This window comes from Nuphar pumila, chromosome 10 (assembly GCF_984573655.1).
Source record: "Nuphar pumila chromosome 10, dmNupPumi1.hap1.1, whole genome shotgun sequence".
Lineage (NCBI taxonomy): Eukaryota > Viridiplantae > Streptophyta > Magnoliopsida > Nymphaeales > Nymphaeaceae > Nuphar > Nuphar pumila.
In genome coordinates this window covers 113,786,585-113,811,938 of record NC_143258.1, presented here as the reverse complement: position 1 = coordinate 113,811,938, position 25,354 = coordinate 113,786,585, and the positions used below count along the sequence as shown (strand labels likewise).

Sequence of the window (25,354 nt, the reverse complement as noted above, 5' to 3'; positions counted from 1 at the left end):
CTTGAAATTGGCAGGTGCCATTTTAGAAAGTGGTAGCTGCTAATTATGCCTTTGGTACAAGCAAAAAAGAGTAAAACGCCTCAATTACCTCACTTCAAATATGCTCATTGATTTTCTCGAAAAAACAACATTGCCAGAGCAGTTTGACTAAGCGTGCAAGCTACCAAACTCGGCAGAGGTGTGAAAACTTTTGACAGAAAACTGCAAGGCACTGAAAACCATATTTAAACTTGCTGAACCACAAGATAATCAAGAAATGACAGTGAAGATGGGAGAAGAAATAATGGTTGAAAGACCAAAACAAGGATAGGAATCAACTCAAAATCATAACTACAATAACTTTTGATTCATAATTACAACTTTTGAATGACAAAAATCTCATCCCCTGACCCTCAACTCCCTCCAACCCCACAAACAGAAGTGGCCTTGTTAGTGGATCATGAGTGCGTATCCTGTGGATTTGAAAGTGCTCGTTGTCATTGAGAACAGCGAAAATCCATATGCCTCACAGTGCACGCTTGATTAATAAAGCAAAGTTTGGTTACCTGTGCAGGTACAGAATTGAATGATTTCAAAGCTGGACTAAAAAGGAACTGTGTTGAATAGTAGCCGAGGAAGAGGTTGCAATGAAAAATCTTGAAGCAAACCTAAGCCGATAGAATCGAGGAAATACAGCACCCTTGAAGCTACTGGGAGGTGGATTCTTTTAATTTCTATAGCCGACCGCAAAGTGAAATCGCTTTGCAAACCTATCATTCAAGGCATATTCAAACCTCAAAGGTCCCAAGGGAGAGTCCACACGAATGCCTGCACCATATCCATAACCACTGCCAGGTTTGCCCCTTGCACCAGCGGGATCCCCTGCACCACCCACCACAAATGGAAATTTGTGCAGAAACCATGTAAAGTTAATTGAAGGTAATCTTGTAGGATATCATTGCTCTCTCTCTCTCTCTCTCTCTCTCTCTCTCTGGTGCCACGTGGCACCTCTATTCCTCGCTTGGAGTAGGTAGGATGCAAGAATGAATTGGATCAATATTGACCCAAGTTCAAATAGATCCCAAAGCTATTTTAGGTCCAGCAGGATCCAAAATATAGCCCTGATTGAAAATTGGGTCGGTTCAATGTTAATTAAAATTAAAGTATATACTTCTGTTGTTGTATACATAAATGCAAACTATATATATACACTCAAACCAACCCAAGCAAATAGGACGTGGGTTGATGATCTAGATCGTGTTGATGGGGTTAGGAGGTAGCAAATTTTGTAGGTTTGATTTGATGCGTCTTTCAACCCTGTTTCAAGTTTGGACTTGGTGAAGGTCCAAATATAATTGGAAACTGGTAGCTGGGATGGGTGTTTATGCATTTGGGATCGGAAGTGAGGTCCTCTCACCTTTGTATTTACACTAAAGAATGGAATCCACATCTACCACCTCCAAGAGGTAGCTGCCAAATCCAGGATTTGGCAGTTCCTACTTCCTCAAATGGCACTTCCTATCCCTGCTACTAGTTTACAAACAGGGCCTAAAAGTATTCCATTGTTGACTTCTCCCTAGCATAATGAGAAGTGTTTAAAGAGTCAAAATAACGGCAGCCAAAAATCTCGTGAAAAGTAGAAATTTTTTAAACTGTTGCATTTTTTTGGCAAAAATATTGGCAACAATAAATAAACTAACTTTTATAAAAATAGTTTTATCAAGAAATAAAAGTTAAAAAAATAAAAAGACGTTTTTTATAATAAATGACACTTAAAATCAAAAATAAAAATGATAAAAAAACACATGTTTTGAAAATATCACAAGAGATTTCCATTTAAAACATTTCGGCAATTATAATGAAGTTAATCTCACCTGGAACGGTTGATCCTGATCCAAGATCACTTCCATAATCAGCAAAAATTGCACCTTCTACTGGACCAACCTGCCAAAATTCATCACATCTTAAACACCAATTTTGGAATGAATTGGCAAAGTGGAGATGAAGCTTTATTAAGATAAAAGTAGGACAATACACGACACAAACAGGGCTAAGCAAGAACACAACTGACAAGCTTGCTCAATCACCAACTTTGGAACAGATTCGCAATCTGAAAAAACACATTATTTAGATAAAAGCCAGATCTGGATGATCCAACCTGAGCCAAGGTCGGTCTAAAAGCAACAGCCAAGGTCGGTCTAAAAGCAACGACCTCACCAATCTCACACCCTATCCACAAGAAGTGGATGCTTTGATGTAGCTGGAAGTGAATATACCTAATGTCACGTGCAATTTAATCTATTAGTTCACCCACATCCATTCATATTCGTGTGTTCTTCATTGTACTATGTAAGTTCCTCGACCATTGTTTCCATTGTATTCTTTGGAGGTCATTAAACACACCAATTTGGCAACTAAGAAGTTCAAAATCTGATCTACCACAGGCTTTTGTATGTTCAAGGATCAAACATAGCAGAAGCAGCTTTCTGTTTCTATCACTAAAACTATGTACCAAGCGGTTGATTGATCATTGAAGTTCTGAAGAGATTTTTTGGCTAATTCTTGCATACTGATATTTATGTAGTATTACCCTTGAAACTGTAACCAAAAGTGACCAGAAACATTTTCCAGTACTCCTTCAAAATAATGCAGATCTCTTTATTATGCCTGCAAACAATTTCTTAGAGAACATAGGCCTTGCTCTATGTTCATTATGACCGACCTTCCTCAAGAACTCTCCCCCACAAAGATTATCCATTGTTCAGGGTTCTTAGAATTAATCCTCCTGTCCATACACGAGAACATGTTCTAATCAATACTTGTGATAAAAATCTTCAAATTCAAGCCCTATTCGTATTACAGACTGTTTTTTATAAGCTGGTTTACTGATGAGGAAGCCACAGGCTCATTATTTTGTATAACAAGTACCAAGCCTTAGGTTATTGTTACTGTACCTAATGAAGGTTTCAGGGGTATATAACTATTAGTACTCTGATGTAGATTTCTGAGTTAGAAAATACTATTAAGGAAGAACATATTTAAATAAACTGAGCCTGCAACTTCAGCAGCAGGAAGAACATAGGTTATCTCTACTGAACCATGAGATGGCTTCCTTATTGTAGCAAGACAAACTTACCAAATGAAATGAAACTTCGCCACTGCCAACCACATAGGACCTTCCGGAACCAGCTGCACCTTCTTCATAACCTCGAACACTGTTAGTTCCACCAATGGCGAATGCTTCATGCGGAGATAAATTTCCCACCACATTTCCACCAGTAAAACTGCAGAATAAATATATTATTTTACTTTTCTTTCAGATAAAAACAAAGGAAAATATAGAAGATTAGAACAAAAGCAGGAGGCAAAATCCAGTCAAAAGAGAGATAATAATGTTTAAATATATGTTTGGAAACAGAAAATTATGAGGATCACACATCCAAATTTTCCACTTAACTAAGAACAAAAGCAGGAGATCAAATCCAGTCAAAGGAGACACATAATGTTGGTAAGGAGATCATGTTCAATATCACCAAATTTTTTATGATACCGGATATGGACTGCACATGTCCTCTTTTGTGACACCATCTGCTGGGAAAGAGGCAGATTTTTTTAGTAGTAAAAGGGAAAACATGTCACCCTGTGTGTTCTACATCAGGTGGAACCATGGTTACCAGAAGCATCCAACACTACAAAGAATATAGCTTCCCAGAAAGCACAAATCAGAAGTATGATTCCTGTGCATGGGAATCTTGATTCCTCTGTATAGCAACCGCAATCCCATCATCACTAATCTTTTGTGCCATTGAATATGACTGGCCCTGTTCTCACAATGTTGTGGACATCAAAACAAAACATCAAAAAGAGTGAGCCACCACCAACAGGCATGAGTGATCCACTGGCTTATTGTTTGACATAGCAATCTTATAATTTTGAGCTTTAATTTAAGAAGTTTGACCCTTAATCTCATATAAAACCTTCTTTTGAGAAATCCAAGAGCTATAACGATCACAGACACATATAACACCAAGTTACCAACACTTTTAATCATGATATTATCATAAAAAAGGCATGATTTTTCAAAATAATAGCAATTTTAATATTGTGATATTACATACTCAGGAAGCACCCAAATACATGCTTTTAATATCATAAGGTGATAAAGCTCCAAAAACTAGTTTTTAAACTACCTTCCACATCTTCATTTTCACAAAACATAACTTGAAGGAAAAATATCAGAAGTGACTTGTCTATCATTTGTTGAATTTATCCACAAATAGCTTATAATAAAAAATATGATTAACAGGAAAAGAAATAAACTGCATCCTGTGTTATACCTCAAAACCATACGAGCTGGGCCAACTCTAGCTTCTGTCCTAGCCCGAGCATTCACTCTGTTGAAACAAAGCCATTCAGGGAACACAGGAAGCCCTTGATCCATAGTAAACACAAACTGTGATGGCAAAGACAAAAGATCAATGTTAAGACAAGATGCCTTGCACTATCAGCCCCAACCAACAACAAAAAAACCAAGTAAAACTAACCGTTGAAGAGCCATGATCAATGAATCCAGTGTAGACAGTCTCAAGCCTTGCAATCAGCATGTCATCATAGGTATTGCCACTGAAATTAAAAAGGATAAACCAGAGTATGTTGACAGAAAGCCTCAGCATAATGTTAAACAGCAGCCATCACATGGCAAAAGAATCTTAAAAGGTATTCAAACTATTTTCTTTTCTCAGATCATCCACCACCTATCTTGAGAGAAACAAAGAGGAGAAAAAAATACACCTAAAGGTTAGTGGACTGCCATATGCATCTTTCAAGATGGCTTCTCCTCTATCATCATGAGCACCGGCACGCTGTACATATTAAAATACTGAATCAACATATAGTTCAACAGGACATACTTGTGACCTACACTAAACCATTGAATTTTAATGGGATTGATAGTAGTAGCCTTAGCCAGATATGACTAACAGTCAGTAAACAAGAAATAGTATATGAGCAATATCTGCAACCCAACATAGTAAGCAAAAACATAAAGAATTAGGAAAGTAAATAAAACAGAATAAGCCTATAAATAAACCCTTCAAAGGTCTTACTAAAATCATATGTTGCCCATATTCATAATATCCAGTGCGGCTCTTGAAGAATGAAAGAGGGAAAAAATGCACAAAGATTGCAAAACTTTCATAGAGATTATGTTTCATTTCTCTCAAATTCCATTGAGAGAAGATGGATCCTATCTTTAGTGTTGAGAAATACATTGTACAATATATGTTTTATTTATTTTTGTGCTACCCCTCTCTTATGTGTATATATCATTATTCTTGGGGTATTTCTGTAAAGTAGTTATAGGTGCCTAGTCAAAGATTTTGTAATATTAGTGAGGGTAGGGAGGTTAACTCCCATATAGTGTTGTATTCTCCATCTTTCTCGTTCATGAAGCTAATTGTTCTCTCTCTCTTCTTTTGTGCCTCTTCTTCTTGAATTTTGATGCAATCCCTTGTTGTAAATATGGCATCAGTCTTATTAGCATCAAGAAGAAGGTGCTCGTTGGAAGGGACCTTGGGGCTTCGTTGGTGCATCAGTAATCTTGATATGCTGACATGATCAGCTGGATATTGACTTGTACGGCACTTTCAGATTTGATCAAATCGAGTTGGGGCTTTGCTAAAGTTAGATTTTAAAAGGCCTACGAATCAGAGTTACCGGAAGCGCCTATGCTTGAGGGGAAGCGCGCTTCCCCGATACGCGCTTCGGAAGCGCGAAACGCGATGCTTCCGAAACGCACGGGGAAGCGCACTTAACTATTAGGAAGTGTGTACCCCTTTAATGGGGGACGCGTACCCCTTTAAAGGGGGACACGTACCCCTTTAATGGGGTACGAATGACCTTTATTACTATTTTGCCCTTTTTTTAAAAAAGAAAAGAGTTTTTTTATTAAGGGAAAAATAGGAATTTTAAAAAACTCACGAAAAAAAAACTTAAAAGAGGCTTTAGGGTTTTTTTTCACGCCTCTTCCGAGTCTCTCTCTTCCTCCCTCTCTCTCAAGATTTTGGCCACCGATCGGCGACCTTCAGAACTTCCGACGACCTTTTCCGACGTCCAGTTACCTCCACCGACCGACGATGGGGATATTCAGGTACGCGTATCCATTTCCCCTCCATCTCTTCTCTCCATCTCCCACGACTCTGATTTTTCCCCCTCCCCCCTTATGTTCAGGTATGCTCTCCTCTCACTCTCCATCTCTTCTCTCACGCTCATCGCACGACTGCAACCCCTTCACAAGCCAAGCATGGCGACTCTCGTTCAAACTCTTCAGAATTTTTTTTTTCTTTTGTTTTTTTTAAGGCAAGTTGGGGTTAGGCAGAGTCGCAGACCCTAACCATCTCTTAAGCCCCACGAAGCAGAGGGATTCCAGCTTTCAGCTTGGCACAGGACCCGTTTACCACATTGGATACCACCTCTGTGGTAAGCCCTTAGAGTTTTTATGCTGCCAGGGTACCATTTTTATGAAATTTTCTATTACAACGGGACATGATATGGGATTAAGTTGGAGTATCCCTGTGACATGTTGTAGTAGCAGGTACTGCAGATGGGTATCACGCCATCAGCACATGAGTTTTTGTTGTATTATGAAAATTGTGCTATGTTACATCTCCATCATTCTAATATAGCATGGAAAGAACCAGCACATTGAAATTGCCTGTATTAATTCTTGAAGAGTGAAAAGTTGTGCATCGGTAAATGAATAGTATGGCTAAATTACATGGGGTTAGCATGGTAAAGTTTGTTCATGGTAATATCCTGAGTCAGGATTTGCATATTTCATGTCATATGTGGAATAGCCGTCTTTAATCAACCTTTTGCTTCTTAATTTTCCTCAAATTGACATATTCATGTAAAGTATTGGTGTAATTATGTATTAGGAATAAGGGTTAATGCAGTATTTTTTTTAGCATTCTTGTAGGTTTTAACTTTTAAGTCATTTTGACGAGTGCTTGAATCATGATCAGATTGACTGGATCACTGTTATTATTCTTTTACTGTTGGATATATATGGATTATTGATTTATTGTTTTCAATTTCAAAGTCAATGAAAAACATGTTCTGCCTCCACAAGTTGTCTTATGGTTTCATTATGGTGTTTGATCTTGCAGACTTCCATTCTCTCCTTGATCTCTTGAAGTGACTTTGCTTTATGTGAATTCTGAACTTACATGTTGATCAAGTGTACCAAGCATGATAAAAGAAACAAAAGAGATACTTATAAGTATAAATTAATATATAAAAAATATATTATAGGAAAATTCTTGAATTCATATTATAAAACTATATAAGTTATAATATAAAAACATATTATACAAAGTGTATATCAAGCATGATTGAGCTTATCATCCCTATTAAGTATGAATTCTTTGATATACCAAGTGTGGGCACACCCAGGCTCGGCTCATTTACTCTATCAGAAGAGTGGGGCAACTAGTATGCTGCAGCTAGTTGTTTAAATTTTTAAATAAATATCATTATTACTAGAAACAGTCGGCCAATATGAATTTTGTTTTTCTTCGTTGTTATGTTATCTTTCTTTAACATTTTTTCATAAATACAAACTTTTGAAAGAACTTTTTTTTAAAATTTTGTCTGCTTTATCATAGTATATTATAGAATCATAGATCTTTCACCTCCTTAAATGATGTTTATTTATTTGTTTTAGTAATTGGTAAATTATGAGTAATGATTTGTGTTCTTCACTCTTCATCCTTTGTTGTTAATAATAGCCTTTTTAAAGTGTTTTAGGTTGATTCTTATACTTTTATGATGCAAGTATATTTGCATGTTATTTGCTTCATTAATGATCATCCCAAGCTATGATCATGATAATTATGATGACGATGATGATTCTTTATACAATTTGGAGCATGAATCATCTAGTAGTGTTGGGAAGGGCAAGAGGTCTTCTGCTTGTCCATATCAGTTTGAGGACAGAAACGAAAATTGTTTTGATGAGGAAGATGAAGAAGAATATGACTTGGATGACTACTATTCTGAAGATGACCAAGATGATGAACCACCTAGCATGCATAAAACAACAGTGCTATGGCGCCATGTATTGAAACAAAAGAAGAGTGGGCAAGGAAAGCAAGGTGGAACCCAGGTTTTATGTGCAGGCACTGCAAAAATATTTATCATGAGTCATATACTCGAGTTTTTGCACATCTTATGGTTGCAAAAAATGCAGAATTGGCAAAAAAAATTAAGAGGCAAGTTCGACGAGTGGAGGTTCCATCAAGTGCATTTGAGTTGAGGAGATCAAGAATTGATAATCCGAAGAAGCTTATTAGTATGACTACATCATCTAGTGGAAGCCGAAAAACAGTTGATATTCGTGATACCTTTAAAAAGGTAGAAAGAGATGATGTAGATCACAAAATTATCAGATTTTTGTGTGCAAATGGCATACCTTTCAATGTGCTTCGATCACCATATTGGGAAGAGATGATATCTACAGTTAGTAAAGTGCCTGGATATAAACCCCCATCATATGAAAAAGCGCGAACAATGTTGCTTGACAGTGAGAAAGAGTGTGTTCACAGAGAGTTAAATGAATTTCGAGAAAAGTCTGAGGAATTTGGAGTTTCCATTGTCTCATACGGTTGGACAAATATCAAGAACAATGTGATCATCGCAAAAAAATTTCCTCTTAGTTTCTCTCTCTTCCTTCTCTTTTTTTTTCTAACCTCTATTTCTCCTTTTTGAAGGGGAAATAAAAGACATAAAAGAAGAGAGAAGAGAAAAGAAAGAAAAAGAGAGAGGAGCTCTTTTTGCAAAGGTCTCATCTGACCAAAATCTTGAAAATGTTTTGAAATTACTCGCCTCCGTTTTAAAAATTTGCGAAAAAATTGAGAGACAGAATTCGCTCATTGGTACGAGGTTCGACCGTTACTGGCGCCTTTACCAGGGGTAATCGAATTTATGCCTTTTGCTTTGCTAAAATATCATCTGAGAATTTATTCTAAATCTAAATGCACAAAGAATCATGCTTGTGCAATGCAAATGCAGAAATGTATGCTTTTGAGAAAACAGTTTAGAAATTTGGGATTTTCCAAGTGATTCTAAAATAAATGTGATAATGGAGTGAAGACATAATTCAAAGGTTTATTGATTTGAAAAAGTCAGATTTGGAATCTAACTCAAAATTTGAAATAGATCTAGAAGAAGAGACTTGAAATTCCAAGTCTTTGGATGATCAAAATTTGGAAAGATAAGTCTTCAGGTGAAGAGAAAAGGAATTTAGAATTGAAATCTTGAAATAAGAATGAATTTTTCAAAGTCATAATGGATTTTTGAATTTGGATCGATTTTCAAGAATCGATTTTGAAAAAGGAAATTTTGAATTCAGAACCTAAAACGGGAATTGAATTTGATTTTAGACTTGAAAAATAGATTTGAAATTGGCTTTGGAAATGAGAATTGAAAATGGAATTGCATTTTAAATCTGGAATAAAATTTGATCTGAAATCTGAAGTCCTTGATGGAATTGGATTCGAAGTCTGGAATCCAAGGTGGATTTGAATCCGAAATCTGGAATCCTAAACAGAGTTGGATCCGAAGTCTGGAATCCAAAAATGAAGTTCTATATATCAATGGCCATAGTCAGGATATATTGAGAGTTAATTTCATTTTAAACTATATAAAGGCACCAAAATATATTTTATTCTTCACTTGAATTTAAATATAGATAATTATATAATACATTTTATGGCTATAGTCAGAGATGTATTATATTTTCAATCTTATTTCAATTCATTTAAAGATTACAAACTGTGGGGGGGGGGGGGGTGGAACGCAGGAGATACAAATGAGTAATATGCATATGATATTATGACAAATGATGAAGCTAAGGAATAATGTGCAGAAGCTAACAAACTGTGGCAGATGTAAGCAAGGGGCAGCAGACAATAATGCAGTACACAGGTGACAAATGGAATGTCAAGGTGCTGCAAGTGATGTTGCAGAAGTTGACAGTCCAGTTTTGTGTAAACAGGTAGGGAGCTCAGAGTAGATCTGAAACTGATAGAGAATGCCCACGCCTTTGGGATCTGTTCACTAGAGGTCGAACTCACTTGTGGCCCCTGCATGGTCGATCGATCGATCCTAACTGCTTCCACACGGATTGATATAGCACATGCTACGTCGTCACATACCAAATCAGATGAGGTTAACACTTCAATATTTGATTGGAGGTCATTCATGGCAGACGAGACATATGAGATGCTGAAGCCAGATGAGACTGATTGTATGAGAGCAACTAGGTTAATAGCTAGTATAACACATCAAGGGCATATACAATATACTGTGAGCTCAATACTGAAAATGAATGGGTTAGGACAATGCACGTATCATGCTGAACATAAATCTAGGCTAAGACTGACATGCTAATGGGCAAAGCACGACATACTTAATGGAAAACGACTTACTAATATGAACTAACTAATGAATTATATTGTTAGATGGCAAAAAAAAAAAGGAATCCGGGAAAATCATTTCAGCAAATGGTAGATTTACTGATAGGAGAGCCTTTTATCAAGGCAAACCCTCTCTAGGGAAAATTCAAAGGGGCAATAATACTAAATTTCTTAGTAAGATCCAGATTAAGAAATCCAGAAATTGATCTCCGAACCAGCAGCATCCACAGAGAAATAATAATAATGCTTTTAAAGTAAATTGTATGCTCAGTAACTACCTAAACAGGTTTCAGTAAATACAGAAGGATCGAAGATATTTGTCGCTCCCCCCTTTTGTTCCTTGATCTCTGATTAGATAGAGATATCCAACATCCCTGTATATGGCTTCCACGTATAACAAATATCTCCCCCCCCCCCTTTTCTTTTATTAGATTCCGCTCTGAAGACCATAGCAGTCATTAGTGCTAGCACCAGAGAGATAATAGCAGATCATTTTCTGCAGGATGACTTCACCAGCAAAAGCCAACCGGCAGCAATGGATCTATGTATTGACTTCAGCATAGGGCGGTTGATAGATTACCAGAACCATGAATCATCAATCCAGAAAAATCACGTTTACAGTAACCATGCTTCACCCCCCCTTTTCTTTTCTTTTTTTATCCGAGTTTGATACACGGGACAGAACCCATGTGGTTGAATATACAGGTAGAAATACGCAAAAAAAAATGTATACAGGATAGAGACGAAATGCAAAGGTCACGAAAGGATAAAATCTATCAATGCAATAATAAATCCAAAATGAAGAAGTAAAAAAGCACTTATGAAAGAAGAATCAAAACATTATAATCTAGGAACATCTGAGTGCAGGAGCGAAGGCCATTGAAACCATGTCGATAATCATATATTGATCTGGAACAATAGCGATAACCAACAGATTTTTTTTTTAGACAATGCAGATGTTTTGACAAAGTATTAACTAAAACGTAAGCCAGATGTGAAGAATCATATCGCAACATCCAAAAATAACTACAACCAAGTAAAGAAAGGATGACGTTTAACGCTGAAGCAATAGTAAATATGAAACAGAAAATTGAATGTCGGCCAGATATCATAGGGGATCACAACATTTAATAGAAATCCAAATGCAATAGCCGATGTGAACAGATAATCGAATTCCCCAGAACAGAGATAATGACATCACCATAAAACTAAAAAAAATGAAACGAAAGCAAAATTCGAGAATCGGTAGAAGAATAGGATGGAATCCGGATGGACGCATAAGATGATCGAGTTCTTGATCATAAGCAAAAACCGAATGAAACTGCAGATCAACGAAAGTAACCTAAACACAAAAGGTTGTTGGAATGTAATCATTCCATTTTTTTTTTGTAGCACAAGGATGGGTTAACGTTGCTCTTGCAACATCAACACCACCAAACGTGCGTTAATGGAGGCAAAACGGAAAGAAAGGAAACCAACAGGAAACTCAGGGAAAATAACAGAGGAGGAGAGGTACTTACAGACGTGTCGCAGAGGTTCTAAATGAAGGAGTCAAGTTCTTTCCTTCTATTGTGGAGGCCTTCGTGGCTAGGCTTCGATTGGGAAGGAAGAAGCGTCATATAATGCTACAAGGTGATGCTTCTTCACCACTCAAGGAGAGAAAAACCAGGAAAATGAGAAAGAAGAGGGAAGAAGAAGAGAAGAAGGAGAAGGGGAAACAGATGCGTGAATCAGGAAGGGATTGCGAGCGTGGATGCCTGGCTTCCCTTGCGTGACCCTTTTTAAAGAGAGAGCAGAAGGATCTGGAAGAGGAGGAAGTTGAAGATCGATCGAGAGAGAGACCGTTGGTGATCGAGGGCTGATGTGAGAGAGGCATCGATCAACGGGTGATCGTGAGGGATAAAGCAGAGAGAGAACTTTCGAGAGAGGGGGGGAGGTCGTTAAGGATCGATGGCTGAGAGAGGGGGGGGAGGTCGTTAAGGATCGATGGTTGAGAGAGGCGAGGGTGATCGAAGGGCTGACGGAGCTCTCCCCTGCGATTTCTCCTTGGCAGGGGAGGAGGCCGTTGGGGTTTTTCGTGGGAGGTCCAAAAGCTGTTTTTGAAAATTGTTAAAAGGTGGCTCCCTTTTGAGAAATCCTCTAAAAGGTGGTTTTAAGCAAGATAGATGGGTTTTCCCAGCTCTTTTTGTATTTTTCTATTTTTAAATTTTTTTTTCTTTTTCTTTATAATTTCTATATATTTTTTTTTGTATTTTTCTATTTTTTGTTATTTTCTTCATATTTTCAGCATTTTTTTGTTATTTTGGAATAAAATTCTAAAATCTAGGCAAAATAAGAGATTTAAAAACTATTTTTGTATTTTTGAGAAATATTTACAAAAAGAGGAGTCTTCTGAGAAAAACTTTGAAATTTTCTCAGGCAACGGGTTTGGATCCGGAATTTGAGGAGATATTCGAGTTTTGGATCTCGAATCGAAAATTATGAGACAGTGGATCCAAATGGATACTGGATGGATCGATCTGAGCCTGTCAAAATTTATTTTGATATTTTTGTAAATTTGGTTCAATGTTAGATAACGAGGCGCACATTTGGATTTTGATATTGGATCCGGATTTAAAATCGAGTCAACTGCATAAAATGGATTTAATTCCAGTAAATCTGAGAAATAAACTGGAATTTTGATTTAAAACTGACTCAATTACTCAGAAAATGGGGGCAGGGGTACAACAACAACAACTACGCCTCCATCCCAAAACAATTGGGGTCAGCGATATGAACTAAAAAAGAATTTCATTTTGGGTCTTCCACATGAATCCTTTTCCTCCAATCATTTCTATCCAATGCCATGTCCTCGGTGAGGTTCAAAGCATTCATATCCTTTCCTATCATCTCCATCCAAGTCTTCCTAGGCCTACCCCGACCTCTTTTAACTAATATATTTTCCCATTTCTCCAACCTTTTAACTGGAGCATCATTAGGCCTTCGCCGAATATGTCCAAACCACCGTAAACGATTCTCTCGCATCTTATTTTCAATGGGTGCAACACCTACCTTCTTACGTATCTCCTCGTTCCGAATCTTATCTTTTATTGTATTTCCACACGTCCATCTAAGCATCCGCATCTCAGCTACACTCATTTTTTGAATATGGTCTCTTGGCAGCCCAACATTCCGTACCATATAGTAAAGCGGGTATAATAGTCGTCCTATAAAACTTTCCCTTCAACCGCAATGGCATTCAACGATCGCACAGCACTCCAGTTGCACTTTTCCATTTCATCCACCCAACCTTTATCCTATGATTTACATCTCCGTCAATTTCTCCATACTTTTGAATGATGGATCCCAAATATTTGAAATAATCATTCACCGGTATTTCTTGCTCACCAAACTTCACTACACTCCCATCACTACTTCGTTGCTTACTAAACCGACATTCCATATATTCAGTCTTACTCTTACTTAACTTAAAACCTCTAGCTTCCAATGTTTGTCTCCATAATTCTAACTTAGCATTAACCCCAGCAGACTCATCAATCAAAACAATATCATCAGCAAACAACATACACCACGGTACATTTTCTTGAATTGATCTCGTAAGCTCATCCATCACTATCGCAAATAGGAAAGGGCTTAAAGCAGATCCTTGATGTAACCCAACTGTTATCGGAATATTGGTTGTCACCCCTCCACAAGTGCAGACATTGGTTACTACTCCTTCATACATATCTTTAATTATACTAATGTACTTGAGAGAAACACCTTTCCTCATCATTGTCCACCAGAGAACGTCCCTAGGTACTCTATCGTATGCCTTCTCTAAATCAATAAAAACCATATGCAAATCTTTGTTCATCTCTCTATATCTTTCAATAAGTTGTCTAAGAAGATGTATAGCTTCCATAGTTGATCTTCCAGGCATAAAACCAAATTGATTCTCCGATATCATGACAACCTTCCTCAACCTAGACTCAATCACCCTCTCCCAAAGTTTCATAGTATGACTCATGAGTTTTATACCACGATAGTTTGTGCAATCTTGTATATCACCCTTATTCTTATATAAAGGCACCAAAGTACTCTTCCTCCACTCATTAGGCATCTTATTTGTTCGCCAAATCAAGTTAAAAAGATTTGTCAACCATTCTAAACCTTTCTCTCCCAAGCATTTCCAAGCCTCGATAGGTATACCATCTGGGCCAATTGCCCTTCTTGATTTCATTTTCTTCAAAGCCTCTGCAATTTCTTTCTTTTGAATCTTGCGCATGAAAATATTATAAAATTTTAAAAAATTTGAGGTGTTCACAAACAAACACTTGATAAATATACTTGCATCAAATTGTTTTGGCTCGATGTTCTTATATGCAAGCGATTTTTTTAATGTGCAATAGTCAGCTGCAAACATTGCTGAGTTTTTTAAGACAGGGTTTAAACTTGTGGGGCCTTCTAATGTAGTGCAAGTGATTACAGACAATGCAGCAAATTGCAAGTTAGCAGGTGAAGAATTAAAACAAACGTACAAGTATATTTTTTGGTCACCTTGTGTTGTGCATACACTTAATTTGATCTTCAAGGATTTGGCACATGAGTTTCATTGGTTAGGAGAAACATATTTGCAAAGTAAAGAAATTGTGAAGTATATTACAAATCATTCAAAAGCACTAGCAATCTTTAGAAGCAATGAAAAATTAGAGTTAATAAAGATTGCAAAAACAAGGTTTGTTTCACATTATACTACTTTGAAGCGCTTGCTTGATGTGAGGGAGAGCTTGAGGCTCACGGTAATTTCAGATAGATGGAGCGAATGGAAGCAATCATGCACGGATGAAACTATGAAAAAAAGGGTTGTTACAACAGAAACAACTGTTCTTGATGAAGAATATTGGAATTATGTTCGTTTAGCATTATTGATTACAAAAGCCATCTATAAGATGATTAAATTTTGTGATAAGGAAGGTCCTATAATTGGTGAATTGTATGAAGGCATGGACAACATGTTGGGGGAAATCAAAGACAATCTAAAAAGATAATCAGATTTGTATGAAAAGATTCATAAGATTGTCTCAAATAGATGAGATAGAATGAATGTGCCTCTCCACAGTCTAGCCCACATGCTTACTCCAAAATATTACGAGTTAGAGTATCTCAAGATCCCAACAGCAGGAGGAGTCAAACGAGTTTCTCCTAGTAAACATTTTATTATATCTATTTATTAAAGTTTAAAGTTTAATGATTTAATGATTTAATTATTTTTTTATTTCATTTGCATTTTCTTGTTATAGTTACTAAACATTTTTTTTGCAGAAAAGGATAATGATATCTTAGATGGTGCAATGCTCGCGCTTGAAGTGATATTTGCTGAAAATGAAGAGCTCTCTACACTTTATAGGTCACAACTTGTGGCTTTTGCATCAAGAAGTGGAAGATTTGGCCGAAATGCAGCAAGAATAGATGCATTGAATCCTATAATGTCGGTGCTTAATTGGTGGCGTTTTTATAGTGGTGATGCACCTGGGTTGAGAGCATTAGCCATTAAGGTTTTATATCAACCTATTAGCACATCTTCTGCAGAAAGAGTGTGGAGCACCTATAGTTACATTCATAATGTTAAAAGAAATAGGCTCAATGAAGATTGTGCTGATACCTTGGTGTATATTCATTCCAATCTTCGATTGATCGAAAGGTATGATTAAATCATGTTGTACTTTTGTTTTGGTTTTTTTTTTCTCTTTTTCTATTATTGATTATTTAATACCATTCATATTTTATATTCTTGTTATAAAAGGGTACAACAATCGCTACAAAGAAGGACCTAGTCGAAAATGAGATATGAATCCAGAACTTCCTATTGTAGAAGAAAATACGTTGAGATTAGAGGACATGTGTTGGAGAGATTTGGATGATAGTGCACAACAATCAAGCACTATTTCCAAATCCAAACATAAAGATGCACAACCAAGAGCTTCATTACCTCCAATAATCATACGTACAAATGAAGTTGAAGAGGATACAAATCAATCCAACAGAGCTATTAGAACTGCAGATATACAAGAGCGACCATCAGTTCCTCATGGTCGAATTGATCGTTTCTTTAGCTAGAGACCTAGGCAAAGTATGTTGATATTGTGTTTTTATATTTTAAATTATGGTTTTTGAATATTTTAATTTTTTAACATATTCATTATTCGAAATGAAGAAAGGAGCAGAAGACATGGTCGTGGAGGACAAGAAGCACGTGATGATGCAGAAAGTTCGCAATCTATTGCTGACTTGAAGGGGAAGAGAAAGATGACAGATTAATGAACTCTTGAATTATTAATTTTTTTTTATGATGTAGTTGGAGTAGTCCAACTTAAAAACTTTTATATTATTTTTTTGTCATGGTCTTGTAATCTTTTTTTGGTATACTTTTATTTTGAATCTTGCATGATGAAGTGAAGTAGTGGATTATGTTAATTTTAAGTTTAGAGTTTAGAACTTTGTAGCTTATAATTTACAATTTAGAAATTTATAGCTTAAAAATTTAACCATATCTCTATGTAATCTTTGAGTTTATTGATTTCTCATTTTCTATATTGCAAAGATGACAAGATTTACAACATCAAATAACAAGTCATTTGATTCTTTCGTTGAAAAAGGTACATTTTTTAATCAAATTTATTTGTTTTTTTAATGCATTATTTAGTGTTTGCATGCATTTGTTAAATTGTTGCAACAAGAATTGAATTATGATCTTCTCTTGATGTATGATTTTTTAAATGCTTGACAATTGCAATATGATGCATTTGTTAGATAATTACAACTTATATTATTTATTGTCTATATACATGTTTTATTTTGTCAATGACATAAATCTTAGTTTTTGATAAAATAAAAATATATAATTACATTTTCGCTTTCCTTTCGATTCTTATTCGCTTTCCTTTCGATTCTCACTCGAATCATATGTCGCTTCCTTCTTCGCTTCTTAGGTCGCTTCCGGTTCGCTCCTTAGGTCACTTTCGAGACGCTTCCTAGGTCACTTTCGAGACGCTTCCGAGACGCTTCTTGGTTCGCTCCTAAATCGTCTCGCGCTTCCTGCTTCCTAAAATTTTAGAAGTGCCTCGCTTCCCGCTCCCGCCTCCTGGACTGGCAACTCTGCTACGAATCAATCAGCATCAAGTTTGGAGGTGATTTGGATTTTTCATGATTTTTTCAACAATTTCTGGGTTTGGAATGAATTTGTGACCACTTTTGAGAAAATCGAGTGGTCTGATTCTATCAGAAGGTTTTGATAGCTTGGGTAAGGTTAGTTGAAGTCGTTTCTGATGATAGATAGTTTGAAAGCGGTTTTGCAATCAGATTTGGTATATTTTGTGTGATTTGGTGAAGTTCTGAGTGTATTTCTAAGAAGTGATAGGCATATTCTTGTGTTGTTGGGTATATAGGGTGGTCTACTTAGTTGCATATTGTGAAGTTTTCGTTGTTTTGATTGTGAATACTGTATGCATCTCTGATTTAGTGTATTGGTACTTGTTTTGGTGTCTTGGGTGTGGATTTCATCTTTGTATTTTGAATCCATTCCATAGCTTTGGTAGTGTGTTGATTTGGGAGTTCACTGTTTCAGTATAGAGGTGTTTGGGACATCATATTCTGCTGCTTGTTTGGTTGTGCTTGTGTTCTTGTGCAGGAGTTTGAATATTTTAGTTTGAGGGTTGAGGAGAGGATGGAGAAAGAAGAGTTTGATTCAGATTTTTCCAACTAAGTTGAGTGGGGCCAACTATAGTTTTTGGCCTGACTTTATGACTGCTGTTGCAGAAGGTAAAGGGCTTGGTGGCTACTTGGATGGGACCATTAGCAAGCCTAAAGAGACAAATAAGGACCACGATAAGCTTGGGTGAATGGAAGAAGAATAATGTTACGGCATGGATTCTAGTGTCTATGAAGCAAAAGATTGCAATAAACATCTCTAAGTATCAACAGGGAAAGGAGTTGTGGAGATATCTAAGGCAAGTGTACAAGCAGGAGAATTGGGCGAGGCAATATGAGTTGATGCAGGAGCTTAGAGCTATGAGGCAAGGGAGCAAGTCCATCCAAGAATAAGATGCAGAAAATTTGAGATGCACTTGCTCTAATGGAAAACTGCAAGGGTGAAAATTATGTAAAATGTGACAAGTGCAAGGACTGTCAGGCGTGTGTAGAAATGAGTGACCAGAATAGAGAAACAGTTTGGCTTATAGAGTTTCTTGTAGCACTTCGCCCTGAGTTTGATGGTGCTAGGAGCGCTATGCTCCATAGGACCTTCTTGCCATCAGTGACACAAGCTCTAATATGAACTTATTGTTGAAGAAACCAAGATGAAATCTCTTGGAATGTGCCCTTCTTCTGTGATGGCAGCCACAAAACAAATAGGCGAATATGGTGGTGTCAATCAAACCTAGAGTGTCCATGAACGATATGAGTGGAGTAAGGTGTCATTATTGCAGGCAGTCGGGGCATATGAAAAGGGCCTGCCCAGTGTTGAGAAAGAAGAATATGAGTGATTGGGAACATTATAGCCTCTAGTATATTGAATGGAGACAGAAATTCTGGGAAGAATGGAGGGTGCGACCTCAGCCATGGTGTCTTCTACTTTTGATGCATAGGCCTCAGTTTAATTCATGCTTGGTCAGTTGCAGCAGCTCCTTGCACAGTCTGCCACCTTCATTTCGTCCACTACTACTGGTACCTTAGATAGTGCTCTTGCAGGTATTTCTAATGTTAGTTTTGTTTGGTTAGATTCAGGGGCATCATGTCGTATGATTGACAATGAGTCTATCTTAACCAATTGTATGCCATGTTGTGTTGTATTTTGGCATTGCAGATGGATCATTTATGACAGTTTCCAAAGTTAGGTTCATTTTTTTTGTCTAACCCTGCCGAAATTTTGAATTCTAGAAGTCTATCCGGTTCCTTCCCTCACTATAAACTTGATTTCTATGGGCCAAATTACCAAATTCAATTATAATGTTGTATTTACTCCTAATCATTGTTTTGTACAGGATTGGCCATCAGGGAAGAAGAATGGGAGTGAGCATAAGCAAGGTCATCTCTACTTCTTAAATTTCTTGGATCAAAGACCTCAGGGTTTAGTTGAGGCTAGTTTTGGTGCAACTGCTTTGAAGTCCTCTATGTTATTGCATCTTTGTCTAGGTCATGTGTCAAAGTCTAGGTTAAAGTATAGGTCATCATCCGAGGTACTTGGCAATTGTAAATATGGGGTGTTTGATGATGTAGGGTGTAGTCGGAGTTGTAGGCTTGCCAAGGGTCATGCTCTCATGGTTGGTAAGATGAGACCAACAATCGAATCTTCAAATGATACACACCAAAGATCTCTCACAAGAACCATGAAGGTTCATAAACAATATACACTCACAAGAACCAGTAGGGTTCATACAATATACCCAAAAAAGGGTATGCAAAGCAATAGGAAATATATAATCTTTATTCAATGGGAAACACCCTTACAAAACGCATACATAACAAAGGGGAACAGCCCCATATTTATAATACATAAAGAGGAGCTCAAGAGGGATAAATTGGGAGTCCAACGACTCTCTGACTTTGGTCAAAAAGTAAAGAGTCTAGAAATGTCCAAAAATAAAAAATAAAACTAACCTAACTAGTTTTTAACTAGAATACATAACTAAAGTAAAAAAACTAAAAAGAATTACATATGATATTACATTATGATATTACATTATGATATTACAGTTTTCTTTAACACTCCTCACAAACTTACGATTGAATAACCAAAAGTTTGTTCAAGAGAAAGTGAAATCGAGGAGCAACGAGAGGTTTGGTAAAAAAATTTGTCAGTTGATATTCTGAGAAAACATAAGGAAGATCAATAATGCCATGTGACAATCCATTTCAATATGCTTGGTGTGTTCGTGGAATATCCGGTTGCTGGCAATATAAATAGAACTTTTGTTGTCGCAACATAGTCTTGATGCTCCTTTACTTTTAACACCCATGTCATAAAGCAAGTGCCCTAGTCAGACTACTTTCGTAGTGATTGTATTCATCGCCTTATACTCGGCTTCAGTTGACGAGAGAAAGACTTTTTGTTGTTTTTTTCACATCCATGAAATCAATGATTCAAACTCCGCCAGTGTATAACTGTTTAGTTATACACTGCCCGTCCCAAGACCGGAAAAAGGAGGGTTGCGGTAGGCCAGTGACAGCCAGCATAAAAACTTCGTCATACCCTATGAATATGAACCAATATGAGAATTTCGTTGGGGCGTTCCCTACTGAGCGACGCGTTGTACTCTATAGGCCCGGAGGCAGTGATAAATGGGCAAGGGTTGCTAGGTCGTCGCCCAGAAGCGACGCGTCACACCGGCGCCCGAGTGTGGTGTCAAATAGGCAAGGGTTCCCTCACTTTGTTGGACGGGTGGGGGTAAAGAAGTTAGTCCAAGACCATAAAATTAGGCTAGCCACTTGGAACATAGGATCTTTAACTGGTAAGTTGGTAGAGTTAGTAGATGTTATGTGTAGGAGAAAGATTGATATTTTATGTCTACAAGAGACCAAATGGGTAGGGGAGAAAGCAAAAGTGATAGAACCTTGGGGATATAAGATTTGGTATACAGGAATAAATAGGAATAGGAATGGAATAGGGATTGTTATTAGTCGTGAGTTTATAGATAATGTAGTTGAGGTTCGTAGGAAGGGTGATAGGATTTTACTTATTAAATTAGTATTAGGTACGGATATTATTAATATTATTAGTGTTTATGCACCTCAAGTAGGTTTAGATGATTCCATTAAGCATCAATTTTGGAAAGATTTAGATGGAGTAGTACAAGGGATATCTTATGGAGAAAAGCTTTTCATCGGCGGTGACCTTAATGGACATGTAGGCATTAGTAGGGATGGTTTTGAAAGTATCCATGGAGGTCATGGTATAGGAGAAAGAAACGAAAGTGGAGAAAGGATTTTAGATTTTGGTTTGTCCTATGATATGATCTTAGCTAACACTTGGTTTAGGAAGAGGGAGTCTCACCTAGTAACGTTTAAAAGTGGGCTTAATACGAGTCAGATAGATTTTTTCCTACTTAGAAAGAGAGATAGGGGTTGTTGCATCGATTGTAAGGTTATACCGGGAAAAAGTGTAGCTACACAACATAGAATCTTAATTTTAGATCTTAGAATTAGACAATGCCGCAAAAGGCATAGACATAGGATAAATCCTAGAATTAAGTGGTGGGCACTAAAAGGAGCTAAACAAGGAATGTTTGTAGAGCAGGTAGTTAAGGAAGCTGATTGGTGTCTCGAGGAGGATTCAGAATCAATGTGGAATAAGATAGCGGGTGGCATGAGAAAGGTGGCTAAGAAGGTATTGGGTGAGTCTAAAGGCGGTGCACCGCTAGGTAAGGATACGTCATGGTGGAACGAGGATGTCAAATTAGCTATTAAGGTTAAAAGAGAGTGTTATAGAAATCTAAGTAAGAGTCGTGATAATGAGAATTTGGAGAAGTATATGATAGCAAAGAAAGAAGCTAAAAAAGTAGTTCGAAATGCGAGGGATAAGGTATATAAGGAGGTTTATGACAAGTTGGATACCAAAGAGGGCGAGAAGGATATTTATAAGCTTGCAAAGATGAGAGATAGGAAATTGAGGGATCTAGGTTTGGTTAGATGTATCAAAGATGAAACGCAAAGGGTTTTAGTCAAAGATGAGGAGATTAAGGAGAGATGGAGAGATTATTTTGATAAGCTATTTAATGGAAGTCATGCTCAGGATCTTGGAGACTTCTTCATTCCTTTTCATGAGATAAATCGTGACTTCATGCGCAAGATTCAAAAGAAAGAAATTGCAGAGGCTTTGAAGAAAATGAAATCAAGAAGGGCAGTTGGCCCAGATGGTATACCTATCGAGGCTTGGAAATGCTTGGGAGAGAAAGGTTTAGAATGATTGACAAATCTTTTTAACAAGATGTGGCGGACAAATAAGATGCCTAATGAGTGGAGGAAGAGTACTTTGGTGCCTCTATATAAGAATAAGGGTGATATACAAGATTGCACAAACTATCGTGGTATAAAACTCATGAGTCATACTATGAAACTTTGGGAGAGGGTGATTGAGTCTAGGTTGAGGAAGGTTGTCATGATATCGGAGAATCAATATGGTTTTATGCCTGGAAGATCAACTATGGAAGCTATTCATCTCCTTAGACAACTTATTGAGAGATATAGAGAGAGGAACAAAGATTTGCATATGGTTTTTATTTATTTGGAGAAGGCATACGATAGAGTACCTTGGGACGTTCTCTGGTGGACAATGATGAAGAAAGGTGTTTCTCTCAAGTACATTAGTATAATTAAAGATATGTATGAAGGAGTAGTAACCAATGTTCGCACTTGTGGAGGGGTGACAACCAATTTTCCTATAATGGTTGGGTTACATCAAGGATCTGCTTTAAGCCCTTTTCTATTTGCTATAGTGATGGATGAGCTTACGAGATCAATTCAAGAAAATGTGCAGTGGTGTATGTTGTTTGCTGATGATATTGTTTTGATTGATGAGTCGAGAGTTGGGGTTAATGCTAAGTTAGAATTATGGAGACAAACATTGGAAGCAAGAGGTTTTAAGTTAAGTAAAAGTAAGACAGAATATATGGAATGTCGGTTTAGTAAGCAACGAAGTAGTGATGGGAGTGTAGTGAAGCTTGGTGAGCAAGAAATACAGGTGGATGATTGTTTCAAATATTTGGGATCTATCATTCAAAAGAATGGAGAAATTGATGGAGATGTAAATCATAGGATAAAGGTTGGGTGGATGAAATGGAAAAGTGCAACTGGAGTCTTGTGTGATCGTAGAATGCCATTGCGGTTGAAGGGAAAGTTTTATAGGACGACTATTAGGCCTGCTTTACTATATGGTACGGAATGTTGGGCGGCCAAGATAAATCATATTCAAAAAATGAGTGTAGCTGAGATGTGTATGCTTAGATGGATGTGTGGAAATACAATAAAAGATAAGATTCGGAACGAGGAGATACGTAAGAAGGTAGGCGTTGCACCCATTGAAAATAAGATGAGAGAGAATCGTTTACGGTGGTTTGGACATATTCGGCGAAGGCCTAATGATGCTCCAGTTAGAAGGATGGAGAAATGGGAAAATATATTAGTTAAAAGAGGTCGGGTAGGCCTAGGAAGACTTGGATGGAGATGATAGGAAAGGATATAAATGCTTTGAACCTCACCATGAACATGGCATTGGATAGAAATGATTGGAGGAGAAGAATTCATGTGGAAGACCCAGAATGATTTTCTTTTTTGGTTCATATCGCCGACCCCAATTGTTTTGGGACGAAGGCGTAGTTGTTGTTGTTGTTGTTGTTGCATGAAATCAATGATTCACCTAAAAATACATAAAAACCAGTAGTCGAGTGTCGATCATTGAGATCACCTCCCTGATTTGCATCAGTATAACCAATTAAATCTAAGGAAAAAGAAACAGATAAAAAGAGTCCTCTAAAAATAAAAGTTTTAATATATCTAATAATGTGTAAAACAACTCTCATATGAACAGTGGTAGGAGCATGCTGAAATTGACTTGTTGTGTGGACGGCATATGCAATGCCGGGTCTTGTAATAGAGAGATAAGACAGTGCCCCGACAAGTTGTCTATAAGGTGTTGGAGTTTCAAGTGGTTCTTTATCATCAATCTTCATTTTGATGTTCACAACTTCAGGAGTGTCAACAATATCCAAAGCAAATTTAGACCGAGTTAGCAAATAGCCTCTAGAAGAATAAGCAACTTCTATACCAAGAAAGAATTTTAAGAAACCCAAATCACTCGTTTAAAGATGTGTTTTGAGAATTTTTTTAATGTTGTCAACTCCCTGCTTATCACTTCCATTGAGATTATGTCGTCTACATAGAGAAAAAGAATGATAATACCTACATTACAATTCTTAACAAACAAAGTTGTAACAGTAAGACAAGATTGAAAACCAAAATCAATCATAACTCGACTAAATTTATCATACCAAGCTTTTGGGGCTTGTTTAAGCTCATATAAAGCCTTATTTAATCGAAGAGTCGTTCCTTTTGAAATATTAATGACAAGTGGTGGTTCCATATATTCTTCTTCAGCTAGATTTTCATTAAGAAATGCATTTTTAACATCTGTTCGATATATATGTTATTTTTTTGAAGACGCTAGAGCTATCAAGATCCTAATTGTGGTCATTCTAGCAACTGGAGCAAAAGTTTCTTCATAGTCTATTCCATATTCTTAGGAATAGTTTTTGGCAACTAATCGAGTTTTAAACCTTTAAAGAGTGTCGTCACTCTTGGTTTTAACTTTATACACCCATCGACAACCTATAGGCTTTTTACCTAATGGAATATCTTGAATAGTCTGAGTATATGTACTAAATCTGGAATTTCAGATGACAAGAAGGTGGAGACTCAAATGATCAATGCTAAATTAAGACAGGAGGATGGGGTTCTCTTAGAAAATCTCATACCCTATAGGCGGCTCATTGGTTCTCTCACGTATTTGTCTATTACCAGACCAGATATTGCGCATGTTGTTCACTCTGTTATCCAGTTTCAGCATGCTCTTACAACTGTGCATATGAGTCATTTTATGAATCGTCAGATACATCAAAAATGTCATCACTAAAGGGTTATTTTTATCATCATCATCTTCATTAAATTTACTTGCTTATACTGATGCTGAATAGGAAGGTAACCCTAATGACAAAATCTCAACTACTGATTTTTGTGTTTCTTAGGAGATTCTTTAATTACCAGGAGATGTAAGAAGCAACAAAAAGTCTCAATGTCCTCTACTGAAGTTGAATACAGGGCTATGGCAACTATTACAATGGAACTTGTTTGGATACGAAGTTTTCTCAAAG

The 25,354-nt window shown here is 36.9% G+C and overlaps 1 protein-coding gene across 5 annotated transcripts in view; it reads right to left on the bottom strand.

Moving 5' to 3' along the window:
* Window positions 1-202: 202 nt before the first annotated feature.
* LOC149827975 (outer envelope protein 80, chloroplastic-like) overlaps window positions 203-25,354 on the bottom strand; it is a 90,744-nt gene continuing 65,592 nt past the window's right edge. For 2 of the 5 annotated variants that reach the window (XR_016434993.1, XR_016434995.1), the window contains exons 11-17: window positions 4,771-4,841; window positions 4,524-4,602; window positions 4,317-4,432; window positions 3,116-3,263; window positions 1,854-1,923; window positions 546-861; window positions 247-452 (exon numbers count right to left, since the gene is read on the bottom strand). Coding sequence is in view for 1 of the 5 variants with exons in the window: in XM_090019770.1 (XP_089875896.1) it covers window positions 707-861; window positions 1,854-1,923; window positions 3,116-3,263; window positions 4,317-4,432; window positions 4,524-4,602; window positions 4,771-4,841 (639 nt within the window). In the remaining 4 variants the exon portion in view is untranslated. Of the gene's footprint in view, window positions 862-1,853; window positions 1,924-3,115; window positions 3,264-4,316; window positions 4,433-4,523; window positions 4,603-4,770; window positions 4,842-25,354 lie in introns of all 5 variants that reach the window. The other 3 variants (XR_016434991.1, XR_016434994.1, XM_090019770.1) reach the window with 2 other exon arrangements.